Source organism: Lissotriton helveticus, chromosome 1_1, assembly GCF_964261635.1.
Source record: "Lissotriton helveticus chromosome 1_1, aLisHel1.1, whole genome shotgun sequence".
Classification (NCBI taxonomy): Eukaryota; Metazoa; Chordata; class Amphibia; order Caudata; family Salamandridae; genus Lissotriton; species Lissotriton helveticus.
The window spans coordinates 767407364-767430349 of NC_136057.1; the positions used below are offsets into that span (position 1 = coordinate 767407364).

General features: G+C 44.5%; 1 protein-coding gene across 1 annotated transcript in view; it reads right to left on the minus strand.

Annotated features, from left to right (window-relative positions):
• The window catches only part of LSM8 (LSM8 homolog, U6 small nuclear RNA associated), a 92980-nt gene that overhangs the window by 41353 nt on the left and 28641 nt on the right, over positions 1-22986 (minus strand). The window contains exon 3 of the mRNA XM_078655542.1: positions 2771-2898. Coding sequence (XP_078511668.1) covers positions 2771-2898 — 128 coding nt within the window. The remainder of the gene's footprint in view (positions 1-2770; positions 2899-22986) is intronic.

Sequence of the window (22986 nt, forward strand, 5' to 3'; positions counted from 1 at the left end):
TGGTTTCTCTCCATTCTTTCTTTTTCAGATTGTTACTTTTCCTGAAAGTAGAAGGTTTGATCTCTGGTGTTTCAGCATCAAAATAAGGAGGTGCCCACACGTCAGTTAGTATGAGAGAATATTTTGTTAAACAACCTCTGGAATGAGGGAATTTCAGTGTGCCACTGTCTGGGATAGGCAGATGAGGTAATACTCCAACCACACATGGGGGGGGGGGGGATTGGACGACACTACTCCCTGCCCTGAACCCTAACGCTATCCTGGTAGTAGGATATGTCTTGGTATCTCCATGAATACACTCGTTCAGGATCATTACATCTGAGGTCTTTGGCGCAAGTTCTGGGCTGCTCACTTTCTAAAAACACCCATAATCTACTAAACCTTCTGACTACAACCTCCACACTTACATTATGTATATATATATATATATATATTCACTGAAAAAACCATAGGTTTCAGGAGTTATATAGTTAGGAATTAGCTTTTAAAAAACCTTTGAAATTCACTCAAAAAACTATAAGTTTTAGTGGTGTTATAGTTAGCTGGACATTTTACTCATACAAAACCATTGAAATTGCTCCTATATAGTTAGTTGTACTAACTATATTTCGCGCACCCGCAATCCACTGCTGATGATGTCACATATTACATCATTCATGACATGGTCAGTGACATCACTGATGAGGTTTTTTAAATGCTAATTCCTAACTATATAAGGCCTATATAAGGCCTGAAACCTATGGTTTTTTCATTGAATTCGCAAGGTTTTTTAAATGCTAATTCTATTAGCGGATAACGTTTTTATATATTAAAACGTTTTTTAAATCTCAAATGCCTGCTTTGCTAACAGAGTTTTTAAGCACAGGCTCTTTTGTCTCTGGTGGCCATCTTGGGAGACTGCATATCAGAATCTTTTAATGAAATATAAGAGGATTTGAGAAGTCACTCAAAATGTGCCCTAATTTTTCTTTCTTCAGCACTAATCATAATTTCTATGGCAAAATGAACCCCCTCATTGTGTTCCTTTGCAAATTAAATGTTTTAAGTGTTAACACTTTATTCCAATCAAGATGACTTCAGGTGTGCCATACTTTTGTCATAAGTAAGACTGTTAGCGCTCTAGTTGTTCTTTAGAACACTCTGGGACATTCTGTCATTGGGCTATAGTTGGGCTACATCTGGCTGATATTTGGGCTACATTTGTTTTTTTTTTGTCTCTGGTGGCCATCTTTGGGCTACATTGGGCTACATTTGGGCTCTAACATATATATAGCCCAATGTAGCCCAATATATATTTTTTCAAAGTTAATTTTCGTAAAAACCACTGGAGCACATATCTTGAGACATAGCAAAGGCACATCGGGCTACCAGTCCCTACAATTTTGCCAAGTTTGGTGGAAAACCATTCAGCCGTTCGGGCTAAAAGTGAGTCCAACCGCCCTATGGAAATTAACATGGGGAAAACACGTTTTGGGACCCCCCTTTTATCTCGGCCCCCGCTTGACGAATCCCCCCCAAACTTTCAGGGAAGGACCGGAGCGCCGCGAGGCAAAGTTAAGGAAAATTTCAGGTAGATTCCTCAACCGGCGCCAAAGTTATTCCCAATAGAATGTTGCGATTTCCCTATGGAAAACAATCCTAACTATAAATATATCTACTGGCTATCGCCAGTAGGTAATATATATATATACATACACACATATATATATATATTATTGAGAAATGAGGAACACCTTACATGTTTATACTAGGGAAAATAAAGATAAATACAATAGGCATGGATTGTGTACATATTTGTACTTTTATGTGCAATATTGAACTGTGTGTGAAATAAAATGCTATTTCTTTAAAAAGCACTAGCACCACAATGGCGATCCAGACAGTCAAGTGCTAAATTGGGCGACAGGGATCCCTCTTTGGGTCGATAGTAGGGAGCACTTAGACATCAGAACAAAATTATCCCAGCTGTCAAAATGTGAACTGAGTAACCAGAGTGTCATTTTACAACAACATAAAACCGATTTTACCCTACTGAGATGGAGTAGAATTGCCAAGGCATTGCAGAACATTTAAACACATGATATGGGAGTTGCAGCTATTTCTAACTATCCACTAGACATTCGTGGGAAAGGATTATTCTTCGTCCACCAGCTAATTGATAATGAAGATATTTGCTGTAGGTTCACATGAAGGGCCTTTTACAACAAAATGCAGCAAGCATCTAGATGGTGTAGATGAGTGGAGGTGTACTCTTCTTATTATAGGAAGGGGCTGGTTAATGTGTCTGCCAATAAACATTGCATAGTGTCCACAGTTGTGGTAAATGATCAATTGCAAGGTTTAGCTTGACAATTACGCAGGATAACCCCTACTGATCCACACAAATGACAGTGTCCATTCAATAAATGTAGAATGTTTTAATTGTTGCACAATCTTGTAATGCAGTGAGGGTAGCCAAGGGACTAACGCAATTCTCAAATAAGACAGGCTTAGAGATGGAGGTGAGGTCACCAGCTTGGCGAGTCACAATGAAAATAAAGTAAACCAGGTGTAGTTAGACTACATATGTACGGAAGAGTAGAATGGTATGGTCATCAATGTTGATGCCAAATAAATGGACTGAAAGCAACATAAGCAAGTTCTAGCAAGGGTGTTACTGATTAGTAGGAGGACATCCTGAATTCTAGAACCATGCAACATAATATAAATTATAATTTATTTTACATTTGGCAAAAGTTTGAATGTACTCTATTTAAAACAACATACTTACACATTGTCTCCTCGAACTATGTATAATCCTAAAACAACTTGTTCCACGCCTTGTGATGAGCTAAACACACGCTCATGACTCTCGTCCAAGATCAAATTAATGGTCTGATCAAAGCCTTTGAGGGTTCCCTAAATTGTTTTGAAAAAAGAGAAATCTAGTTTAGAAATCTAGTTTAGACATCGCAATCATAGTCCAGACAATCCAACACCAGGTCCTACTGCAAAGATTACATCTGACGTAATCATCTTTTTCTTGCTGAATTTACCCACTTGATCATAACAGCGTACCTGATTTTCTCCTACAGTAAAAACTTTTTTCAAAATTACATTTAACACATTGTCATCATTTAAATTAAAGACAGAGGTTTGGACATCACTAATTCCATGACTACTACCTTGCTTCTCTGCTATGGTTAATATAATTGGCGAAGTACAAACTTCTATAAAGCAAAGCTGGTGTGATCTTGGTACCACCATTCATCTCATTCTTTTGCCTGTTACAGTCACTGCCCTGATTTGACTTGTTCATTGGAATAATTCTGCATTAACGCACACTTTACTTCTAAATATAGCACTTTTGTGCTCATCAGGAGAGGGAACAGCCTACCAAAAGATATCTGAAAACCACTTTAAAAGTTGAACTTCTTGAATTTTTTTCTAATCTACAGCAAATTGATACAAGTTAAGTAACTTGGGGAGAGGAATGTGGTCTAACAGATAGGGCAGTAGACCTAAAATCTGGGGAACCGGGTTTGAGTCTTGGAAATGACGCTCAACATCCTATGATTCTGGGTAAATTACTTAATCTCCCCGTGCCCAACAAAAATGAATGTGTCCTTGTGTAACGCATCTGGTGCTCATGTAAAGGGCTCTGATACCCGATACTTTCAGGTTAAGTTTGCGCTATATAAAACTCTGAAAAGGAAAACACAAAAATGAATAGTCCTCTCGGCATGCATCCATTTAAAAAAATGGATTAGGTAGCAAAAATACTAAGTGAGCCACATTAGGTTTGAATAAAGTGGAGGAAGGATATGCATGGTGGGAAATTGGATTCATCCAGGGACTTAACCTTGATCTTTTTAGTTCTGGTCACATACATTGGTGCCTGAAGTAACAGCAGAGATGTATTTTAAAAGGTAGTAGTGGGAAGAGGACAAGTATTAGCTAATTAGATGGCAAATACAAAAGAAAATACAATCAACATGAGTCATTAATGTATAATTTTTCTTCCGGTTTTAACCTTGGGAATAAACAGAATTTTGGGAAGGTTATTATTATTATTATTAAAATCTTATATAGCGCACAGTTACCCTGGGGCATCCCGGCGCTTCATAGGACAACCACAGAATTGAAGCAACAGAAGGGTGTAATCAGACAGGGAATAAATGAGTTTTCAAACCTTAGCAGAAACTCAGAGTGCAGGTCTCAGCGCGCAGTTTTAAAGGTAGTGAATTCCACAGCTTCGCCACGTTCACCGAGAATCTTCTCCCACCCGAGCGTGCCCTCTTTACTCTCGGGACTAGGAGGAGATGTTTTTGATCGGAACGAAGCGTTCGATTCGCTTTGTATGGCACTACTAGGTCTCTCAAGATTGGGGGTCCTGTCCCTTGTAGAATTTTATGTGCTATGCATAAAGCCTTGAATTGTACTCTTTCCTGTACTGGGAGCCAATGCAAGGTATTTAGGGCCGGTCTAGCTGACTCGGTTCTAGGAGTACCCAAGAGCAGTCTGGCCGCCGCATTCTGGACCTGCTGGAGTTTATTAAAGGAGGATTCAGGGGCACCCAAAAAAAGGGCATTACTATAATCGAGTCGTGATGTTATCAACCCCTGAATCAACAACTTCCTAGAAGAAAAAGGAAGCAGGGGGAAGATTTTTCGTGCCGAGCGCAGCAGGGCAAAACAAATTCCGGCCGTTTTTTTGGCTTGGGTCCTAAAAGAGAGATCCTTTTCCAGCCACACCCCCAAGCTCTCGATCTCATCTTTCATACTAGGGAGCTTGCCCATACAGCTGGGCCAGCTAGTCAGCGGGAGTGAGGGGGCTTTATTCCCCAGCAACATTATCTCCGTCTTAGAACCATTCAGCTTGAGAGCTGATTGGTCCATCCAGGTATGAACTTCCGACAGGCATGAGTGCAGCAGATCGGGATTCTCTACCAGTTGTGAAAGGGCGACCACTAACTGAGTATCATCAGCATAGCTGATGATTTTGATGTTATAAGGGGTCACCACCTCCTCCAGTGGGGCCATGTAAACATTAAACAAAGTCGGGCTAAGGGAGGAGCCCTGTGGCACCCCCCACTGGAGGGAGATAGATGGAGTCCTACTGCTGCCTTCCCATACCTGATACGCACGGCCGTCAAGAAATGACTTCAGCCATATTTGGTTACACCCATATTTGGTGAAAGCGAGGAGGGCACAGTGACCAACCCTCTCTTCACAAGTCCCACGCCACTACAGTTGCACGTCTGATCGGGGCAGATTCAAGAGAATCAAGAACTGGTCAACCGAGAAGGGATTACATCTTTTGAACAACTAAAGACAGACTATGGGCTTCCAGAAGGCAAACAGTAATACTTTCGGCTAATGAGACATTGGATCTCCAGTACGGAGGTCAAACAGATGGCTAGTCGCCTACTACTGCCACTGGATAGAAGGCTAGTCAATCAATCTCGTCACCTGTGAGGGTATCAAGGAACTGGCAGGGTCCAGTTGATTAGCCAAACAGCCAGGTCAACAAGAGATGGGGATGTTCGTAGATGAAAGGGCAGCTTGTTCCAGCGCTTTGCTGCTAGATAGGAGAAGTATAGGAGGACCAGAGCTGCAGTCTCTCCTCGGTCGAGTAGGGCTTGGATGTCGGCGGTAACCGCGATGAGGGATGTCCTGGTGCAGTGGTTGCTGCAGAATCTGGATTGGAAGAAGTTAAGTGGGAGGTTCCATTCAGGATGTGAGGAGAGCTGTTAGTTGATGGCCTTTTCCATTACTTTGGCCGGGAATGGGAGCAGGGAGACTGGGCAGAAGTTATTGAGTTTGCTGGGGTCTGCTGATGGTTTCTTTAGTAGCACGCTGACTTCTGCGGTTTCCAGTCCTCAAGGAAGTAGCTGTGAAACAAGGTGGTGAGTACATGGCTGATTCTAGCTTCACCTAGCTTGAATATGTAGTGAGGGCATGGGTTGAGGCCTCTGAGTTGTCCGAGTTCATGATGGAGGTGGTATCCTCTGGTGCAAGCAGACTCCATTCGGTTAGTCGGATGTCTGTGGTAGTAGCAGGGTTATGTTGCTTGAAGAAGTCGATGGCCTTGGGCTGGTATTTGATGTTTCTGTGGATGTTGCCGATCTTGTCGTGGAAGTTTGCAAGGTTGTTGCAGTGTTCCTGTGAGTGATGTAACGCTTTTGCAGCCGCCGCTGTTGACAACGTTTTTGCTGTTATTGGAAATGATTCAATGCTTTTTTCTTTGATTCTCTCAGTCTGCCGTAGAGGATGAGGGCCGTCTTGTAAGCAGTCTTGTCGGTCATGTCTTGTCGGTCATGTCGTGGCGCGCCATCTCCTTTCCAGGTGTTTACAGCGTTGTTTAGCGGTTCTGAGTGTCGTATCCCAGCTACCATGTTATGGATGTAGTCTAGTGATGATTGCGATGTTAGCTAGAATGTTCTGAGGGAATGTCACTTGTTTGGGCAGTTGAGGCAGATACCGACATGCCATCGGGTTGCTCTATGTAACTTAATGAATATATATTATATCCTAATCCAATACGTGTACTTTGTAAAAGTGGCGACGAGGATGGGATGGAGGTAGATTAGGAAGATACTAACAACTTGTTAGGTGGAATTGGACAACCCCTGGAGGTGATGAAGATCAAGTCAAGAAATACTCTGCGTACAGTGCTTAGAAGTTGCTGCAAAGGTCTGGGACCAGTTCAAGTAACAGAGGCACAAAAGGTCAGTGACAAGTGTGTGTATTGACTGTGCTCTGGTTGCACCAGCAGCGGAATACTATGAGAGATATTTAATGTGCAGTGATAGCACCTGCGGCAGTTACAGATTGTAAAGTGTGAAGCGAGAATTGATGTGAAAATAAGCAACTACAGATTGTGAAGTGTGAAGCGAGAATTAGTGTGATAACAAGCCGAGAATTGGCCCTCTTTTAAACAAGCAAGGTGAATTGATGTGAAAACAAAGCCCGGTGCCTTTAAGTAAATCTCCTGCTGTGCATCTGCATACTATAGTGCGAGTGAAAATTAGCGAAAATTAGCGCTGAGAGGAGGCCGAAAAGAAACTCTGTGTTGAAAGTAAATCAATCTACCAGCTTCGATAATAAACGAGTGTGTCCAGTACTAAAAGACTTTTGTGAAAGTGAATCAATCTACTTGGCTGAGGAATATATATGGATTGGTGTACACAAGTGTATCTTATGTGCGAGATTAGTTTTTCAGCAAAAATATATGAAGCGCGTGTCTGTGAGAAAAGAGTTGCCGATTGAAAATAAACGAAGCGCGTTGCCAACTTTGAAAGTAAACAAAGCGAAGCACACGTATGAAATCAAGCGTGAGTTAAAATAAACAAAGCACGTGTTGGAAACTTAGCGACCAGATAATTAAAAATTTTCTGCCGTGCGCAAAGTTGTTTAGGTGCGTCATCGATGGCAGCAATAGCGCGCGCAGTGAAGCGTGTGAAGAGCAAGAAATTTACGTGTGACAAATGTGCGCACTGTCATGTTAACGTCGACGTGATCTCGCTTGATCTGTTACAAGATCCTGAGAACTGAGATCACGGGAGGATAACAGGAAACACATTGCTGATCAACTAGCTTGGTTGGTGGACCGTCTGAGGGTGTTGTTGCAGATGGGAGCAAAGCCGTCATCGCAGTTGGTAATCCAATGATTGGTAGTATCTGCCATTCTGGTCTAGGTTGTTGGAGGAAATTGGGGGGGGGGGGGGGGGGGGGGGTGTTGAGGGTGCTGAACCATGTGTCATTTGAGAATTTGCTCCAGCTGCGGTGAGGGGCGTTGGGCAGACTGGGGGTGGCGGTCCATGAGCTGGGGATGTTGATGTAGATGATGGAGTGGTCGGTACAGGTGAGTTCAGTGGTGTGGCTCTACCTGATGCGGTCGGAGGTGAAAATGGGGTCTTGCGTGTTGCTTGTGGTGTGCGTGGGGTCATGGATGAGTTGCGTGAGTCCAATATTCATGTTGTTGAGGAGGTTGGTAGAGTCTATGGCAAGGAAGCTGTGAAGTCACGAAGTTGCTGAAAGCTGGACGTGGCCATGGAGGACGGTAGGCGAGGGTGTCCCTGATGGTGGTTTTGATATCTACTTTGCGTCAGACGTTGAGGTGTTCCATGGCAGGGGCGATGTCGTCATTTGTGGTGGTGCTTTGGATGGGTTCCTTGTGTATGATGGCGATCCTTTCGCCACGATTGCTGATGCAGTCATGGTGGGTGATCTGGTATCCTTCGGGTATTGGCATGGCAATGTTGGGCATGGAAGTGAAGTTAAGCCAGGTCTCGGTGGGGAAGAAGACATTGGTGTGACTGCTGAGATGAGGTTCCAAATCTCTGTGATGTGTTTGCATAATGAGCGTGTGTTGAGAAGGATGCATGCAAGTTTTGTTTTTGTTCAGGTGGTGTGTTCGTGGTGGAACTGGTCTTGGTCTGGTGTGTGTGCTGTGGCTGAGGATGAAAGGTCCTACCGTGGAGCGTAGGTCGGCGCGGTGGCAGTGTTTGTTGTGGCATCTAGGGTCGAGGGTGTAGCGGTTGGCGATGGTGTATCTGCAGGGGGCGAGAGGTCCAGGAGTCGTGGTGCTGGGTGCGAACCAGGAGCAGAAGGGCTTCTGTTGGCGGGAAGAACTGTGAGCGGGAAAACCCAGGCAGCGGCAGTGTCACTGGAACAAGAAGGAACTGCAAGTGGAAAGCTGGGTGCCCAGGTGCCTACTAATATGGTCACGCTGAGACCTGCATTGTGTAGGTCCTGGAGTGGGCGGGCCTTCTTTTGGCAAGGAGAATGGTGCGCAGAAAAACCCAAGCGGGAATAACCCGGGCAGTGTCACTGGATCAGGCTGGAACGAGCAAGAACTGAAGGCCACAAGCAAGTGGCAAGCTGGGCACCCATGTGCTTACTAACTAAATCAGGGGACAGGCATTCACTCTCTGAACTGTATAATTTCCTCACACATGGGAAACACATGGGACGAAGACTGGGAACGTCAAGGAGAAAGGAGGGTGGGACCGGGAGCCGTTGTTTAAACAGGTCCTGCACACAGGGCTCCTAGAGAACTGTGCTGCAAAAGGGTATGCAGTTCCTAAAGTGAACGGGGGGAGAGACAGGTCTTTCTTCATGATGCCCGGGCATTGCCGCGCCGGCCCGGCGAGGAGCAAAGCCCAATAATGAAGCATGACATTCTTCGGGGTGTGTGAGGGCGTCATGAAGAAAGACCCGTCTCTCCCCCGTTCACTTTAGGAACTGCATACCCTTTTGCAGCACGAAGACTGGGAAGACAGCAGGCCATCTGAGATGGGAACTACTACTAGACACCGGAATGGCTACATGGTTGGAATGCCAACAAAGCTGTCACATGTTGGAGGGGTTGTGGGCAACCGGGGTCATTCCTACGCTTGCCTAGGCTCTGCCCGAAGCTTACTAATTACTGGGGCGAGATATTGAACAACATAGATAGTATATTCAGCAAAAGTATATAATAGATACCCTGCGTATGTGATCCTGGGTTGAATGACAACCTCACTTACCCTCTACATTCTAACAGAGGCAAGGTGATGCAGCCAAACAGGTACTACTAAGTGCCTGGGGTACACCGGAACACCAGCAATGGCTATATATAATCGGGGAACTGCTAGGCATGGAGAAAATTTAAATTGATAGACCAAAAAGGAAACTAGTTTGCAGAATGATGGAAGCCCTGCCTAGACTTTCTCGCGTCAGAGTTTCAATAACTTATTTGCTCGCAATATCTTAGGGTCTTCAGACAAACCGAACTAAGGGGAAAAGGAGATGAATGTGGGCCGAATAAAAACAATGACTAGTAAGGAAGGTGTACTTCTCAAGGGCTGGCTGTGGGCTAGATGATGCTGCATGGGTATGGTAGGGGGAGGTGGTGTAGGTTTTCGTTGTTGTGTCTCCTTGGTTAACCATGCACCGATGCCCTTTCACCTCACCCTTACAAGCCCGCCAGGCTTTTCTTCTTGTTTTGACATTGGGAAAAAACTGAATTTTGGTAAGGTTATGGAAGTTTATAATGGACCACACAACAGACATGATGGACTTTGTAGTCAAAAGAAATCTTTAAAGAATGAATGTGAAGCGGTCTGCAAACCAGTAATGCAAATTCCCAAAAATAGATCGATTTTTACCAGACAGCAGACGGTGCTCTTATGGCGAAGGAAATAATCCCTCAGTGACTGTAGCTACAGCAAGTTGGTACTGAGGACAAAATATTCCAAAGACTCTGTCGTTTTCAGCTTCTTTTGAGAGAAATTTGAAATTGGAATCACAAACGAAAGTGTGGAGTAACAAGGGTACAGTCTAAGAGGTAGAAGGGAAAAACCCAATACAAAACATACACATTTCAGATGCTCCTTACCTATATACATGTGGAGAAACAGTTTTTTTTATGGAAGTCTGACAAAACCTTATAAGAAAATGCCTGTCGGCGGAGAAGACAGTGTGATGATGTGTAGTACCCCCATGCCTATAGAACAATGAAGTAGAAAGATCCCAGGGTTCAAAAACCTCTGACAGAAGGCAGACTGTCCATGGATGAAGACAGTTTTTAATTTGATAACATTCAAAACGACTGACAGTTACAATATAACATAGCAATTATTGTTATGTTATGTTATGTTATTTATGGGTCTTGTATAGCGCAACGGCTACTCCAAAGGAGTGTCCCGGCGCTTTGTGCTCCAGACCCAGAAGAGAGACTGAAAAACATAACAAACAAAGAAAGCTAAAACAGAGGATAAGGATAGCAGAGCTCTAATCAGAGAATAACCAAGTCTTAAGACCCTTCCTAAAGACAAACAGATTGGATGTGGATCGTAAGGACAAGGGTAAGGAATTCCACAACTGAGGGGCCAGGAAGCTGGAGGACCGACCTCCCAGACGTGCCTTCTTTATGCGTGGAACTACAGCAAGTGCTAGGGACTCCGATCTTAAGGATCGCGTCGGCCGGTAAAAATCCAGCCTCTTCTGTAGGTATTTTGCACCCGTGGCATGCAATATAACATAGCAATTATTGTAGTACAGAAGACTATGCCTGACTTCTTGTGTAGCATTTCCTCTTTAGAATGAAGATCATTAAAGGAAGACAAACGATCTTCATAATTATCTGCTCAAGGGTTTTCTTTAAAACATCTTTTCAATTAAATTTTATTGGACATTCGGCAGTTCTGACTCACCGAGCAGGGAGTGAGAACAAGGCTGACCCCAGATTGTGGGGGGAGGATTGGGCATAGAGAGCTTGGCGCGGTGGAGAGGAGAGGAGGTGGTGGCCTGGCATTCTGTGATGTTGAATGAAAATTTAAAAAGGTGAACAATTGGGATATTTTGTGGAGGGGTCTGAGGCTTCTGTTATCCTTAGGTCACTTCACAGCCTTGGGCATTGCTGCTCTCCATGGAACACACACTGGAGATCTCTTACACCCCGATAGAAACTTCAATGAGAAAACTGCTTGGGATCAGCACCATTACCTCTATACCAACCTTAGTATAGGAGTGGGATTCACAAGAGCACCCACCTAGAGGCACTTGATTTCTCATAACAGGGGTGAGGGAACCTGCTCTGCAAGAGTCTATATGCCACAAGTAAAAGCGAACATTACACAGAAAGACCTTAAGGACTGCTGGAGAAACACACTAAGAGGCATGGGATGGCAGCTCTAAAGGCCACCTCTGGTGAATGTAACTAAAGAAGCTCAGCCCATCTCTCCCTTACCCAGGAAAGATCTTCAGGTGTGCCTATCTGAACTCAGTCACAAAATATCCAACATGTTTATAGCACAGCTTTATCCCCCACATGCATCATTGTGACATTTTGCACTTCTTAATTTGCGAAAAATAAGGAATTGCAAATTAAGAAGTGCAAAATGCTATGCATCATTATTTTCGGTATTCATTTGTGATTCGGTAAAAATCGCAATTTTTACCGAATCCCAAATAAATACCGAATTCGTAAGTTAATTTTCGCAATTCCCATTGATTCCTATGGGCCAAAAGGCCCATAGGAGTCAATGCAAATTGCGAGTGGCACTTAGAAAATTTCATGGGTGCAGGGGGGGGTCCAAAGGACCCCCCCATGCACCCCTGAAATGTATTTTTCGCATCATGTTTCACACACACTTGTCCTAAGGACATGTGTGTGTGAAACATGAATGTTGAAATAAAAACATTTTCAGCTTTTTAAACACTTTTTCCAAATTTACCGAGTGGTTCAACCACTCGGTAAATTTGGCGCCCTAATTGCGATTTTACAGTTTTAAATTTAATGATGCATTGCTTTTAAGAAATCGCACATCTGCGACTTCTTAAAAGCACCCGCAATTTTAGAACTCGCAAACATGTTACGAATTCTAAAATTGCTTCATGCATCCCAAAAAGCACTTTTGCATTCGCAAACGGCCGATTTTAAGGAATCGCACCGTTTGCGACTACAAAAATGCTTGATGCATGTGGGGGCAAATTCGGAAATCGGAAATGGTGCAGCTCAAGCCTAAATGAATAAAGATATCCAAGCCATCAGGGAGTGAGTGGACACTAACAAAGATGACATCGCTGTTTTGAGCCAAGTAAGGGAAAATCCAAAATATCGACTCAAGCCTATCTTGAGGAAGGACTGAAAGAACAGAGGAACCAATGCACTGACCTTGAAGCTAGGGTGCGTGGAGAAAATGTCAGTATTCATAATGTGAAGTAAGGGTCTGACATTGTACAGTTCAGAACCTACCTTTTTAGAGCATTGCTGCAGGAAGACCTGGATTTTGCAATCCCAATTGTCAGGGCTCACAGAGTAGGAGAATACCTCCCACCTTCTGGAGCGGCAACAGAAGGCCAGTCTAGAGACATCTTGGCAAGATTCAAGTCCTTTAACTTAAAGACAGGATCATATGAAAAGTATAAGACTTTACTTTCAGTAGGCAATCCATACCTTTATTTTGAGATCTCTCGCAGAGCACTTGAGACAGGAGAGCACTGGTACCGACCATTACAAACTTTTGGCAAAGGTAAATTCGATATAGATTAACCTTCCCCATTTGCTTTGCAATTTCACCCAAACTCTAAATCTCATGTGATACAAACTTTTCTGGAGAGCCAAAGGTTCTTAGGGGAGCAGAGGAAGCTAGATCTTTAGCAACTCAGGATATACAGGGATTGAGAGGGGGACCAAAGGAGGAATGAGAGAAACCCTATTCACTAAAGAGAACAAGCAAATCTTGAAAGTAAAGATATGGACCTATGAGGACTGGGATCAGCAGCCTGGAAGCTGCTGGTCAATATTTCATCATGTTGAACGATAAATATACAGCTTGGAGTTATTTTTGCTCTTATCATTGGTATATTATGAGAAGTTCATCAGAGATTTCTTGCGACTAGGGGTGGTCGTTTACAGAAGAGTAGTGGACCATGATTTGCCTTGGCACCACACCAGGGATGTACCTAATCCATTCCCTTGGGAGAAAAGGGAGTTGGCATTTGTTCTACAGGAATTGGTGATGTTCATAGAGGATAACGATCATGACCTGGAGAATATGCTGACACACCATAGTGAACTTGCCTTCCGATCTATGCATTCACTACCATTATAACAGTGAACCTTTCATATTGCAATGTTATAGGTTTAAATACACCAGTTAAAACACTTTGATTCGAGGGAAATATATGAGGAGCACCCTGGCACAATACGCTTTCAAAACATTTGTGTATTTGGAGGGAAAGGTAGATGGCAAAGACACTGCCTTACTCACTACATATGCTCTGAATACTGGACAGGAACCATTCTTCCTATGGTTGAGGAGTTGAAGGAATGGATTGCAATGGAACTACACTTGTTGATCCCAGATGCAGTGGTAGACAAGTACATATAAAAAGTATACCTATAAGCAGTAATGTCCCAAAAGTTAAGAGGTAAATTTCAAGATCAGGGCCTCTTAAATGTTTGGTGAGAAACACATTAAGACCACAGACTACACTCTCCTCATGTTTGCAAACACTATTTGAGGATGGATATGGCCTGGCGGGTTCAGTTTCTTCTGGAATCTACTAAGGCTATTGACCTAGAGCCAATCTCACTATCTGATTTGCTAAATTTACCAGGGACTTAGATCTGAGATTGCAAGTTAACTAAAGAGAGAACTGGAGATTTGCAAATCCCTTCTGAATGTTAGGTTTATAACACAGAACCCAACGTCAGAATTCATCTCAGTCACTGATAATTACTTGGGGCCACATCCCGTCCAATCATTATTTTGCAAACTATAACTCAGATTGGACCCAGCCACATGCAAATCAGTCTTGACCATGTTACATTGGGAACAGTCCATCTGGACTGCCAGGCCAGCCCATTCCTCAACTGGAAAACTAGCAATCCCAGTGTAGTGAATTCCCTTTAGGGCCCACTTAGTACTCCCTTATTTTAGCCTAACTGCACTTTGAGGCTGTTTTGTTTTGCACAGTACACATAACACGTTGGTTTGTGTGTCTCACTATTATTTTAGAAATATGCTGTACATGTTTTAATTATTCTGTTTGTTCTCCTTCTTGGGGTTCAGTCTTCACGTCATAAAGAAGGTCGAACAACATGGTGCCCTGTGATGTGTCAGCAACATATCTTAGCATTTAGACACAACAAAGAGGCACAGCTACTGTTTTCCACCACTGCACTACGAATAGGACATTTTACCCCACATTTTTTACTCCGCAATAACTTTTACAATGCAGGGCTTTACAACGCAATTCGGTACAACGCATTCCCCATTCCAACATAATTACTATTCTAACTCCAGGGGGGCGTTACTTTGGGGAATGCATTGTAACAGTTTTGCGTTGTAAAGCTCTGCATTGTAAAAGTTATTGCAGAGTAAAAAATGCGGGTTAAACGACGTTTCCCCTGCACTTATCATATAAACTGAGACATACCTTTTGAAAAACAGAGAGGAGGATTATAGCAGAGGGGAAAGGTCCTGGAATGGGCGCACCAGCTTTGTGCAAACTGAGATCCGGACCACCTAACTACCACTGCCAGTTATGGGGTAGGGTTCTAATCCCAGAGATCTAATATATCCCTGTGCTCACTTAGTGAGGGTAGGCAGATATATATTTCACCATGGTAGGGCTCATCAATGTATGCAGTTTGCTGGTAATGTGGATTACTTTGCTCAGTTACATATGTTTTCTAATTGCAGCACACAGAGAGCACAGTAGTTTCAATAAATACAGCTAACTTTCCTTGTGTCTTTCTTTTATTATGTACATACATGAGGGACAAGCGAAAGATGATGATCTGTTTCCACAGGTCCCTTGGTGACTAGAGTGTTAAGTTCTAGACTGCCAAATCACCTGTTACTCTGGGAAGGTTAGGAGGGCAGGTGAGGCACTGTGGGCTAGTCTGATTTGGACTGATGTGGTATGGTGACTCAGTCCCTGCATTGTGACGTCCTGTGGTCCCGTCACAGTTGTGTTCGCAAACAGAATCAATGCAACACCAGGTACGGTTTCACCCTTATTAAGGCTCATCAACAAGGTACAGTTCCAGGACTCACATCTGGGCATGCCTGTCACACTTAGGGCGACACTTACTCATTTCTTAAAAGAACATTCGATATTTAACAAGAATACAGCAATGTTTCTGGATTCAAAGTAAACCTGGAAAAATCGGAATTGTTAAGCACAGGCTTGTCACAATGAAAACAAATAAAGTTTGTGGAAATTCCAAACGGTTAAGAAGTCCAATTATCTAGGAGTTTACTTTTCCCTAACACTAAGGAAATTACAAACTGTAAATTATGCCAAATTTTCAACACTGTTAAAAACGACATCAGGCTACCTCTTTTATTATCTGAGTTAGGAAGGGCAGTCACAGTAAAAGTGAAGGTTACTTTACCTTTTCTAGGCTCTTTCTGTGTCAAATCCTGAGAAGGGTATGAGGGGCCTCCTAGCAGCAATCAACTCCTTTATCTGGGCTGGCAAGCAGCCATGTGTCTCTGGATCTGTCTTGAGAGCAAGGAGAACATTGGTGGGGACCTGGGTCTGCCTGATGTTAACTGCTACTATCAGGTGAGCTCAGCTTTGGCAATTATTTCAATGTTTCCTATACAGTACATAGAGGCACTAGATACACATGAAGGCAGCCATCATGGGACAAGCTCTTTGGGACATAACCTTGCTTCCTAGGCCTTCTAGAGCCTTGGTTGGTTAAATATCGACAAACCTATGCCCTACATTAGAGGTCGCAGATACGACTGCAAAGATACAGAGGATCTCATCCTTTCCATCTCAATTTCTCAACCCACAGTTCACACCAGAAAACACCAGGGACAAATGCCATCAGTAGTCTCGGTGGCCGCAGGATGATGAGGATTATGTTCTGTGGGGTGGAATCAAACCATTTCAAACCTGAAACAAGCATTTGCAATGCAATAGGTCTCGCAGTTAGGCGAGTTTGAGCTATTGGCATTGTAAATGGCTATGCCTTTTATTTTGGGTTTTAAAACATAAATAAAAGACATTGTAATTTACAAAGGCAATAGCTTAGTATAGGTGCAAAGCACCATACTAGAGTGTTTAGTGTGGGTGCAAAGCACAATACCAGTGGGTTTAGGTACAAAGCGCCATAGCAGAGGGTTTAGTGTGGGTGCAAAGCACCATACCAGAGGGTTTAGTCTGGGTGTGAAGCACCATACCAGAGTGCTTAGTCTGTGTGCAAAGCACCATACCAGAGGGTTTAGTGTGGGTGCAAAATACCATACCAGAGGGTTTAGTTTGGGTGCACAGCACAATTCTAGTGGGTTTAGGTGCCAAGTGCCATAGCAGAGGGTTTAGTGTGGGTGCGAAGCACCAAACCAGAGGGTTTAGTCTGGGTGAAAAGCACTATACCAGAGGGTTTAGTGTGGGGGCAAAGCACAATACTCTAGGGTTTAGGTGCAAAGCGCCATAGCAGAGGGTACAGTGTGGGTGCGGTGCATCGTTCGAAGTTGTAGGGTGGTAGCAGGGTGGTCAGCTCACGGAGGTGCCACTGAGGATATACTGCACCACTTTGGAGGGTGAAAATTGGGTCCAAGGTATCCCAATTGAGATCTTAGTGTGGGTGCAGGGCGTTCTTCGAATGTCGGCCAGCTGGACCTATTCGAGACAGCATCCTAACAAACCAGATCGGTGCAGTGAGTGCATTAACTCACTAGGCGATTGGAACCTGCATAATGCGTGCAGTTGACCGCAGCAGGCACGTTAACGGACTGAGTTTTCTCTTCGCTATGCAGAGTTTCAGTTATGCCCACATGTTTCGGGGTTTGGCCAGAGGGTTGCGCATTCCCATAACTTGCCGGTTGGTGACAATGTGCCCTGGGGATGGGGGACCCCAAAGGCTCACTCGTTGAGTGTACCCCCTGCCAGATGAGGCGGGTGCCCCCGAGACTTCTCAAGGCAGCGCGAGCCGGAATGCAGAAGCCTGTGAGGGGCTGGGAGGTGCGGTGATCACGCCCTCACACCCGTTGTTAAATGGGTCATGTGCAGTGACGTGATTTGACATTTTCCATAACCAAAAGATGATGGAAAGAGGAGGAGGTGGGGGAGGGGCTGGTCCGTGTGATTCAGCCTGCGCCGAGCTCAGGCTTTGCGAGAAACACATGTTTTCGTCTTGAAATAAATGAAATCCCAGCCAGAGAGACGGGAGGATCCCAAAAAATACAGAGACGGCAAAACGGAGAAAGGAAAGAGCCAGCGGGGCGGTGGATGCAGAAGTGTACCGCTGCGGACGGTGGCAGAGAAGGGTCACTTGGAGACTGGCATGGGGCGAGTCGCTTCCTAGTCGGGTCACAAGGAATTACTCCAGAGGCTGGCACCCGGGAGTTACTCTAGAGACACTGATTCTGGAGAGTGGTCCTAGAGGCTGGTACCAGGAGTCTCTCCAGCGGTTGGTACCAGGAGTCGTTCTGGAGGCTGGCACCAGGAGTCTCTGGATGACGACGCCACAAAGACAGTGCCAAGTTCAAGGCAGTGCTTAGAGGAGAGCGTCAGGGCGCTAGGGGTCTACGGTGGCCGTGCTGTGCATGGAGAGACGGTGGACAGTGAACTTGTATCCTTCAGTCAAGAAACCACACCCCGTGTCCCCATCACCACTGGAGTTTCCAAGGTGTGGGGTGGGGGGCAGGCCACCTGGACATTGGAATCAATACCCCGAGCAGGGTTGCACCCTTGAAAGCACATGAGGGGGGCACCGAGTATATGAACCAGGCCGTGGCTGCAGTGACGTCACGACCCGTGTCCCCCACACAGTAACCATCCCTGGAGTTTACAAGTTCAAGGAGGGGGGGGAGCAGGCCGCCTGGACATTGGCAGCGCTCCCGAGAAACGAACATGTCCTGACGTTTTTCTTTTGAATAGAAAACAGAATGAGGACATTCCCAGCCAAAGTGTTCCACCTTTTTTTGGATCCATTTCACAGGGGAACAAATAAAGACTTGCCTGCAGCTTCAATCCGTCGGGCCCAGTCCCGTGCTCACATGCTTGGCGTAGAAGCGCAGTTCATCGGCGTGAGCCCAGGTTGTCTGTTTGCGCTCGTGCCGCACCAGCGACGCCAGCAAGTTCTGCCTCCGAGTAGTGGGGGCAGGGTCAGGGGGTGCTATCGGAGTCCGGGAACGCATTGCTGACCAGCTTACAAAAGCCATTTCAGACAATGGCTGTGACAGCGTGCTGTGAAAGTAAAAGTGTGGGAGAGCGCGAGAAGAGACGCGTGCGTTCACACCGCGTGTCTCCTAAAGCACGCGCGTTCACAGCGCGTGTCTCCTAAAGTGCGCGGTCACAGCCATTGACTGCAATGGCATTGGTAAGCTCGTGCACCTCTCCTGTCTTGACTTCGCGAGCTACACGGCGACAATAAGTCTCGCTACGCGAGCAGCGCATGCGCTGCATCGGTAGCGAGACCTAAAAAGGAATTCTCTTGAAAAGAGTTAGAACATATGCACTACTTCCAACTGCGTAAAAAAACAGCATTGACACAAGAGAATAAGCTGGCAGCCATTATGGATCTTTATATAGCACCTAGGAAAAGCTTTTTGCTACCAATGCTACAATAAAAGCCTTGATAGCTTTGATTTTAAGATGTTTGACAGCATTGGACTATATGTTTATAAATAATATTTATATTTTTAGAACTTTGAACATATTATATGTTACAAGTGTAATATATGTTAAGCTGTCGTTTAATTTGATCTAAAAGCATTTAAGCGGGGACTACTGGAGTGATCCAAGTATTTTGTCTATTTTCATGAATGGATTTTGCACTGGCACTTTAAATAGCGGGAAGTCATGTTGGGCACCGTCATGTGATCAAGGTCCCTTGCACGGTCAAAACGCGTCATGACAGAAGACTGAAAATAAAAAAATAATTGCACCATTGGAGAAATGCACTCATCTTTGTTCCGCAAGCAGTAGGATGTATCACGAGCTGTCATTTAATTTGATCTAAAAAGCATTTAAGCGGGGACTACTGGAGTGATCCAAGTATTTTTTCTATTTTCATGAATGTATTTTGCACTGGCACTTTAAATAGCGGGACGTCATGTTGGGCGCCGTCATGTGATCACGGCTGAAACGCGTTATGGGAGAAGACTGAAAATAAAAATAAAAAATTCCACCATTGGAGGTCTGCACTCGTCTTTGTTCCGCAAGCAGTAGGATGTATCACGAGGTGAAGTGATATATATTTTTGCCACGTGAAACTCTGTGGCCCAAAATCTCAGTGAACGTGGGGAGCTGCTCAATGCGCCCGTTTGCTCCAAGTTTGCGCTGTGTGTGCTTCTGCTCGAAATCGTGTACGAACAGCAAGCGAGTAGAAAATCTACACGAGGATGCTGGCCTGCAAAAACCCAGCTCGAGCACGCCAACCGAAAATAAATTCCACTACGAGGCAGAGTGAAATTTTTTACACCCAGGTCTAAAAAATATGTGTTTATGTATGTGTATACACACATATATATACACACACATACATGCCCAACACTTACAGATTCAGGTTATTTTTTTTACCTTGTATGAAAAGCGGTCCACATAGTCTAAATTAACATTCCTCTCTGAAAGTGGCAGGAATTTTGAGAGGATATCACCTTCTTGTGAGAGCAAATGCACAAACATATTCTTGTTTCTTTTGCATATGTCGCCCTAAGTGGGAAGGGTATGCCCAGACGTGTGTCCCGTGCTCCCTACACCAGTGGATTCAAGCTATCCTGGCTGATGAAGGATGATGCTCTGAAACTGGTCCAGGATGCTTTTTTCTGGTCCAGGGAGGACCTGGCTTGTCAGTGTGGGCTGAACTGTTCCCATGAAGAACAAGGTCAAGACTGATTTACATATGGCTGACTCCAAACTGGAGTGGTGTGGTGAGCAAAAGAATAATGCATTAAACCCAGATCCTTGTGACTGGGGTGAATGTTTGTATTGTCCTGCATTCCGTCCATCAATTGTTTCTTTTGTATATGTCACCCTAAGTGGGAAGGGTATGCCCAGACGTGGGTCCCTTGTTCACTACACCACTGGATTCAAGCAAGCCTGGCTGATGAAGGGTGATGCCCTTAAACCGGTCTTAGGATGCTTGTTTCCGGTCCAGGGAGGACCTTGCTTGGCAGTTCGGGCTGGACTGTTCCCATGAGGAACAGGGTCAAGACTGATTTGCATATGGCTGGGTCCAAACTTGGGTGGTGTGGTGGGAAAAAGAATGATGGATTAAACCCAGATCCTTGTGACTGGGGGTGAATTTTTGCATTGGCCAGCATTCCGCTCATCAATTGTTTCTTTTGCACAAACATACTCTTGTGGCAGATTTCCCCAATTAAAACAAGGAGTTTGTTTAGAAATGCAGAAGGAAAATGCTGATGATAGTGTTGCCAAGATGGAAATGATGTATAGGCGTGGTGTTCCTGCCTAATTCTATAGATTTTTAGGAAGGAATTTTTAAATCACATAAAGGGCATTGTGGGCTTTGTATCCTGACCCAGTAGGCAATAAACCTAGATTTAAAATGGGGATCCAGCAGCTGTCTAAAGTCAAATGGCAGCTTATAACAAACGTGACACTGGCAGCCAAACAGTGGATTCCTCTGAAATGAAAAAGCAATGTCATACAGAGTATTATGGAGTGATCATGTACATTGAGGTCGTTGTTGGCAATGGAAAGGTGACTGGAGATCTGTATGAACAAGGGGGAAATTTGAGAAAGTGTAGAAATCACTGCTAGGTCAGCAGTTTTATCATGCCCATGATCGTTAAAATCATTAAGACCTGTGAGTACTTAGCAAAATCGAAGTGTTGGGATATATGAGAACAGTATGATACATAGGGTGTAACACTTATCTGTCTCTTTGCCACAGTTAGGGTTAGGGTACCAAGAGCGTGAACTGCAGCATCTATTGTGCCATCCACTACAGTGGCACAACGCACTGTGACCTGTCAAAATAAACTGGTTCTTAAAGGTAAAACACAACTCCCTTTAAATATGAACCCTTTCCATGCGTCGGACGGCCACAAATCACAGTGGGCGTGTGTAGAGAACAGCCAGGGGCCGTCTGAAACCCGCCCACTCATTATTTGCCCACACCGCTGCAGAATTCGTGCCGCAGTCAACAGGTTAATAAAACACCTCTATGTAGGCCTTGTAGCCCAGAAGACAGGATGCATGGTATTTAAAAGCAGGAAATGTAGAAATGTAATGTTAACATGTTCTTGCAGTGACTAGCACGCAAAAGCTATTTTCACTGTGGCATGCTTAGCTGTCCTGGGTAGAAAACCATACAAATTAAAATGCTAATACTGTATCTCAGGAAAGGGACCAGCTAAAAAAATAAGCAACTATTTCAATAATTATTAAAAATACAATTCAATTATGAAGTTGGAACTAAATAAATATTAAGGAGAAGTAACATTTAGAAAGTTACCATTTACCGGCCTCTGCCAGGCCCCAGACAGTAATTAGCCTTGAATATGTGTTGTTAGCTGTGAAATACCTCCCAGGAGGGCATAACAGGCTGACCTAAATGGGCAGAGACTACTCATTCGAACTCCCCTGAATAAGCAGGGTGAAGGCTTTTGGCCTCCTTTTTGATACAACACTGTGAAACCCACAGGAGTGTCAAATCCCGTTTGACAGGTCTGTTGGGTTTGCAAATAGCACTGGGAGAGAACAGGATGCGAAGACCATTCTTGTGGTCTACTGTCTGGCTGCTGAACAACCAGACTCCTGGTTAATTGCGTTTACAATGGCTGCCTCAAACTGTATTTTAGTGTCAGATGTGGGAAGACACTAGGATTACCACATTACACTCCGCTCATACACCCCCAGAGACCAAGTGTAGTGTGGCCAAAGACTCTTCGCCATCTTGAAGATGCTGAGTGTGGGTAGGATTGGCCCAGGGAAATTTTACTTCATTGGTTAGCAAATGCTCAGGAGTCATTTCCACCAGCTAGCTAGTGACGGGCATTAATGGGAAACCTCCAAACACCCACTGCACAACACTTCCTGGACCTACAGAGGATCTGAAGAGGACTGGACCAGCTGTCTGACCAAAGAGGAGCACCCAAGGACTGGAACTGCCCCCTCCTGTACCCCAAACAAATAAGTGGACTCCAAGTGTCATAAGGATGACCTACTGTTGAAGCAATAGGAACAGCTCAAGAGGCCTTTTCCTAGAAGTACCCAGCTGACCAGGGACACAGACTGGTCTCTGCTGTTGGCCTCTGCCTGGCACTCTGTGAATCTTTAAGTGCCTTCTGAGGTCTTGGGGGTTTAGAAGTACTCTCCTGTGGTGGATTGGCACTTAAAGGAGTGTAAATTCTTTGACCAAGATAAACGTGGGTGGAGTATCCACCCCATGTTCCATTGCGATCAGCCTCAAATTGCACCATGGTCCTGATCTACAGTGACCGTTGACTACCATTAAAGCGTTGCTCCTCTTGGAGCCATTTTTACTTAAAACTTTCAAAATGTATATCTCTGGTTCCCCTTA